The sequence below is a fragment of the Alexandromys fortis genome, unplaced genomic scaffold (assembly GCF_014885135.2).
Source record: "Alexandromys fortis isolate MF-2015 unplaced genomic scaffold, M_Fortis_MF-2015_v1.1 scaffold_26, whole genome shotgun sequence".
Classification (NCBI taxonomy): domain Eukaryota; kingdom Metazoa; phylum Chordata; class Mammalia; order Rodentia; family Cricetidae; genus Alexandromys; species Alexandromys fortis.
Window position 1 is genome coordinate 11,936,385 of NW_026067894.1, and position 5,553 is coordinate 11,941,937.

The window sequence follows — 5,553 nt, forward strand, 5'->3', positions numbered from 1 at the left end:
AAAAAAAAAAAAAAAAAAAAAAAAAAAAAAAAAAAAAAAAAAGACAGGGTTTCTTTATAGCTCTATATAGAGCTTTATAGATCTATAAAGTTAAGGATGGTTGTGAGTACCAGGAGCTCAATCCAGGTCCTCAGTAAAAGCAGAGGGCTCTGGACTGCTGAGCCCTTTCTCCAGCTTTTTGTTTTTTTTTGAGACAGGATTTTCTGTGTAGCTTTGCCACCTGACCCTCATCTTGCTGAAAGAGATGTCCCTACTCTAGCAGGAGTTTCAGACGCTTAAGCGCAGCAGGGAGGAAGTGGACAATTTTAGGGTTTGGTGGTGATGGCATGGATTTAATCAACAGCTCTCAGGAGTAGAGAGATGTCTCAGCAAGCAAAGGCAGTTTGCTGCCAAAGTCCTTAGAGCCCACATGGAGGAAGGAAAGAACTGGCAAGTTGTTCCCTGACCTGCATGACAAACACGCAAGATTAAAAAGGCTGGAGAAAGCTGGGCAGTGGTGGCGTACACCTTTAATCCCAGCACTCAGGAGGCAGAGGCAGGTGGATCTCTGTGAGTTCAAGGCCAGTCTAGTCTACAGTGCTAGTTCTAGGACAGCCAGGACAGGACTACACAGAGAAACCTTGTCTCAAAAACTACACACACACACAAATGACTTGAGCTTCCCACGCAGGCCTAGCTCCTAACCCTGCTCTGAACACTGAGCTGGGGTAGTTTAAGTTTATTATAGGGAAGGAACATGGTGTCTGGACACTTCCTGTGGAATTCTGAACAAGCCACATCTTTGTCACCTCATGAGTGGGGAATTTCTGGGCTACAGTAAGATACTATGGCTTCCCCCAGTCTTCCACACGACTCAGTTCTCTGGGATCCTGCAGCAAGTTCAAATGTCCACATGTTCCTGGCCCAGAAAAGGCAGAGTGCTCCCCATGAGGAGGGACACTTAGGGGCTGGGCAGCTACTGAAAGGCAGAGTGCTCCAGTGAGGAAGGACACTTAGGGGCTGGGCAGCTACTGAAAGATGACCTCAGCCTAGCCTAAGGGAGAGTCTGAGATGCTTAGCTACAGCAGGAGAAAGAAAGGAGAGATGATTGGGGGAGGGGCAGGAGATCAAATGAGAGATTTTGGAGTCAGACTAGTAACCACATGGGAGGTGGTGGCCGGAGGCTCAGAAGTTGAATCTCATCTTGAGTCACACAGAGTAGACTGGCCCACTTGAGGGATTCCATCCTCCCGTCTCAGTCTCACTTTGGAGTGCTAGATCTTTATTGGCTCCTAGCCCTGGCTGTCCTGGAATCACTCTATAGACCAGATTGGTACTGAACTCATTGATATCCACCTGCCTCTGCCTACTCGTCCTTTCAGCTCTTTGCCTCCTGGAAGGAAACACCCAGGCGGGAAAAGCGGCCGACAACACGTAAGTCCGGGGAGACTGCAGCCTTTCTCGTCCCATCCCTCCTCTTAGGACTGCTCCAGTTTGTTGGGTGGAAAAGGGTCCTGGAAACAGCAGGAGGTGTCCAGTCCAGAGGACACGCTGTGCTCACTCCAGCCCCTGCTCAGTCCCTGCCTTTTACCTAATCTCCAGGCCACGCCAAAGAATGAGACAGTTGTGAAACCCAGGGCAAGGGCAGGAGTCATGTGACTCAGGGACTACAGGTGCACCTCTCAGAAAGGTGTGAGCACTCGTCCCTACTCACTCGCTCTCCTGCACAAGTTTGCTTCCTGCCTGCTCACCCCATGTTCTTAGAACCAGCCAGTCCCAAGCGAAGTCTTGGACTTTCCCTGGCTTGGGTTTCAGGAGCCTCTCATGTCTCACCCCCCATGTGACGGGGCCTCTGGACAGTGGCTGCCAGCAGAAACCCCCTGCTATATCCTGTGAGTGCCTGCCCTGGGGCTGGGGGTATGGATTTCTGTGTCAGTGGTTTTCCCAGGAGCCCCGTTACACATTACACAAGGGAAAATTAAAACTGGAACATGTAAAGTGCTTCTTGGGTCACTTGGTTCCTGTGCCCCTTTCACATGTGGCTTCTCAGGGACACATCCCCTTACCTAGCTGTTCTTTGTCTCAGTGTGTTCAGGAATGGGGACCTGCTAAGTCCCCCCTTTAGTCTGAAGCTGTCCCAGACTGCCGTCCAGGACTGGGAAACGGTACTGAAGCTGCTGACGGAGAAGGCCAGGTTACAGAATGGGGCTGTGCACCAGTGAGTATGGGAACTGGAGGAGGGGGCAGGCTCCCAAGAGCCCTGCTGCTCTTAAGTTGGGAAGGGCATGGAAAGGCATGTTCTCTCCAGCAGGGCTTTCTTTTGTGCCTCAGGACGGGCTCCCTAACCCAGCCCTTCAAATCAGGCCAGAACCTAGGTTAACACTGCCCAGAGGACCAAAGTCAGATGATCCCCCAGGAGCTGTCCCTACCTCAGCATCTGCCAGTTACCCAGCAGCCCTCATCACTTCTCCCCCCACAGACTCTGCACCCTCAGGGGGCTCCCACTGTCAGCAGGCACAGCTCTGGTGAGTGGCCGTCACTACGTGGCTGTCGGAGAAGAGGAGTTCAAAGCCCTCCCCTACATGGAGCTGTTGGTGCCCAGCCCCTCTCTGTCCAAGGGCTGCTGGTATGCTTGTTTAAGGTGGAGGGTCACAGGTCACAACAGGGGAAGTGCCCCCTGCCTGGGAGCTACGACTGTGTGCTCCTCTGTCCACTACAAACCTGTCTCTCACTGCAGGTATCCTCCAGGCCGGAAGCAGAAGTCCCACAGGCAGGGGGTAGGTAAGAGTGGGACGCAGGGGAATGACTGGCTGAGGGTTCCTATGAAGTAGTGATTCCCCCTCCTTGGGCTAGCAGTTATAGAGTGCACATGCCATGCCAAATGCCTCCCCCTAGGCTGGCTGTTGGAACTGGCTACTTGGCATAGCAGGGCCCAACGGAACCTCCACTCACCACCCTATTCCAGGCCTCCATTCTCCCAGATGAACCAGTGAGCATGTGGCACCAGAGTAGAAAGCAGCCTGTTTTCCCTGGGCATCTTTGGATGCCGGTATCAAGCGCACTATTCCTGGGTGGACAGCCAGAGAGGAGCAAATGCGGGCGGGAAGGATGCAGACTCTGCGGGACATGAGCAAGCCCTCACAAGCCTGTAGGCAGCAGGGCACTCTGGGCAGCAGGGAAGGTAAGAACAGTCAACAAATGGATTCTAACTCGGTGTCCCTCCTGTAGGCCCAGGGCCACCAGGCTCAGGCGGCTCGGCCTTCTCCAGAGGAACCGAGACAAACTGAGCCATCTGATTTCTACGCCAGATCCCAGCAGTCCACTCGGCCAGGAAGTAGGCTCTCTCCCCTCTCACTTCCATCAGGTGAGGAGGGGCGGACCCTTCACATCCTCCCTCCTTCTTACACTCTGGGAAGCAGGCCAGCTCAGGTCAGGTCCACCACATGCTGGAGGTGTCTGCAGGGGGCTTCAGCAGAGCTGAGTGCCGGTCTTCCACCTCCAAGTCACTGATTCTTTCATAGGGACATATGTAAAAACCACACAGAAAAGACATTGCTTAGTCAAGAGGTTCGGAGGTAGAATCGCAGCTGGGAGCTAAAGGCAAGCCTCCAACATCCCCGCCCTCCTAGGAGGCATTGGAGAACGTGGGACCAGGCTCAGGGGAAGGAACTGGTGTAGCAGGTGAAGGCAGTGAAGGTGGAGGACCCTCTCAGCCTGGGCGTCAACCAATGTTGCCTCCTTATTAGGAGTTAAGGGAGTTTATGGGGCTTCCTACCCAAGAAAGGAGACAGCCGGGGCTCAGGAAGTGGATGAAGACGAGAACACCTGCATAGAGGAGCCTGTGGGTCAGGTGAGCCCATCAGATTGGGAAGCCTTACCCTTGAGATGGCAGAGGTCTGAGCTAAAGTCTGGGCTCCCAGGACACATCTTCCTGGTGACCGAAAGCCTGCCCTCCTGTTTCCTAATTACTGAGGCTTTTTCATTCCCAGTCTCCTTTCCTGGGTTGGGGACTTCTGGCAGTGGAGGCAAGCTGGGCATCTGTATGGCTCTGTATGTCTCCACATGTCCAGCAGAGGGCAGCAGAGACAGGGGAAAAGGCCTTGTCCCTCAACATCTGCCTGGCCCGGGAGAGGCAGCCTCATGTTCAGCCAAGGCGTGTGCCACCATCTTAAGTGCCAGGAACGCCAGTCAGAGGCTGAGGACAACCATCCCAAACCACCCCAGCTTTCAGCAGCCTGCTCCCGAGAAGCCGGGCCTCAGTGGGCTCGCAGTAGGTATGGCCTACTCAGCCCCTCCCCATTCATAAGCCCGCAAATTCTGTGGAGGCCACTTCCTTGTGTGATTCCCTGGCAGAGAAAGGCACCGCAGACTGGGTTTAGGAGCAGGCTTGTCACAATAAAGTAATACTTGCTAAGATTTGTTTGCTGCAGATTTATTGAAAGCTGCTGCTGGCCAGGTGTTTGCAGCGGCGAGGTGCTGCTTGGGCACAGCTGTCTCCTTACTCGAGGAACTGGAAGTTGAGCTCATTTTTCTTCCACCTGCCATGTAACCACTCTCCCTGAGTAATGCCCAGTGATGAGGCTGTGGAGCTGCGGTTCAGAGACTGCAGCCAGACCTTTCCACACGGCCGAGGCTATGTGGATTGGAACAGGCCAGCAGGCCAGTAACAGACGGCTGCTGGGCAGGGGCTGCTGGGCAGGGGCCGCTGGGGGTATGTGTGCAAAAGTCTCCAGTGTGAAATCTCTTCTCCTTCTCTCTCGTGCAAGGCTTCTCTGTGTAGCTGCCTTCTGAGTGATGAGATTAAAGGCACATGCCACTACTCCTGGCTCCAGTGCTAAATCTCAATAGCTGAACCCACCAGAGATTACAAAACCATCCCAGGGCTGGTCCTTGGTCCTTTTTCCTTTTTTCTTATATTTTTTTTCTTTTCTTTTTGTTTTTTTTGAGACAGGGTTTCTCCATGTAGCCTTCCTTGGCTGTCGTGGAATTCTGGACCCTGAGGTAGATGTGATCCGAGAGATGAGGAGGCTAAGCTTAGCGAGCCAAGCTGGTGTATCCCCGGGTGCACCTCGGTGCCTGGAGTCTGCTGAACACAGCAGAGCACAGCAGAACTGAAGTCAGGGCTGGCCCTGGGTCTTGGTCACCGAGCTTGTGATGCAAAGCGTGACCCCAGTGATGGCGAGTACCATGCCAGCCACTGCCTCTGAGATAAAGAAAACATCAAGGGGCTGGGGGTGAGCTGGGCCAAGGAAGACTGACGGGGCCTGGTCCCGATTCCTACCCCAGGGCAAGATCAGGGAAGGCCTCTCCTCTCTCACCCACAGGAGACAGACTCGGGGGAAATGCTCACATACGTCAAGGTCCAAGCAGCTATCCTTACAGGCAGCAGCCTGACTTACGTTTTCCACCAACATCTTCTCCAAGGATCTTCCCAATAATCAGCGTGAAGACCATGGCCAGAGAGTTACAGATGGGCACAGCTAAAGTCAGATCTGGGAAGTGAGAACAAGAAAAATCCCTAGACATAAGTTTATCATAACTTGGTTTTTACAAATAAAACATAAATATAATAAA

At 53.3% G+C, this 5,553-nt stretch overlaps 2 protein-coding genes across 5 annotated transcripts in view; one reads left to right on the forward strand and one right to left on the reverse strand.

Annotated features, from left to right (window-relative positions):
* The window catches only part of Dcdc2b (doublecortin domain containing 2B), a 5,553-nt gene extending 1,251 nt beyond the window's left edge, over positions 1 to 4,302 (forward strand). The window contains exons 2-9 of one of the 4 annotated variants that reach the window (XM_050151780.1): positions 1,362 to 1,413; positions 1,795 to 1,871; positions 2,066 to 2,197; positions 2,459 to 2,605; positions 2,717 to 2,756; positions 3,208 to 3,343; positions 3,726 to 3,829; positions 4,050 to 4,286. In XM_050151780.1, the coding sequence (XP_050007737.1) occupies positions 1,362 to 1,413; positions 1,795 to 1,871; positions 2,066 to 2,197; positions 2,459 to 2,605; positions 2,717 to 2,756; positions 3,208 to 3,343; positions 3,726 to 3,829; positions 4,050 to 4,151 (790 nt within the window). In that variant the 3' untranslated portion in view covers positions 4,152 to 4,286. Of the gene's footprint in view, positions 1 to 1,361; positions 1,414 to 1,794; positions 1,872 to 2,065; positions 2,198 to 2,458; positions 2,606 to 2,716; positions 2,757 to 3,207; positions 3,344 to 3,725 lie in introns of all 4 variants that reach the window. The other 3 variants (XM_050151787.1, XM_050151765.1, XM_050151774.1) reach the window with 3 other exon arrangements.
* A 93-nt stretch (positions 4,303 to 4,395) lies between these two features.
* Positions 4,396 to 5,553, reverse strand: part of Tmem234 (transmembrane protein 234) — a 5,961-nt gene continuing 4,803 nt past the window's right edge. The window contains exons 4-5 of the mRNA XM_050151976.1: positions 5,379 to 5,471; positions 4,396 to 5,182 (exon numbers count right to left, since the gene is read on the reverse strand). Of these exons, the coding sequence (XP_050007933.1) occupies positions 5,097 to 5,182; positions 5,379 to 5,471 (179 nt within the window). The 3' untranslated portion in view covers positions 4,396 to 5,096. The remainder of the gene's footprint in view (positions 5,183 to 5,378; positions 5,472 to 5,553) is intronic.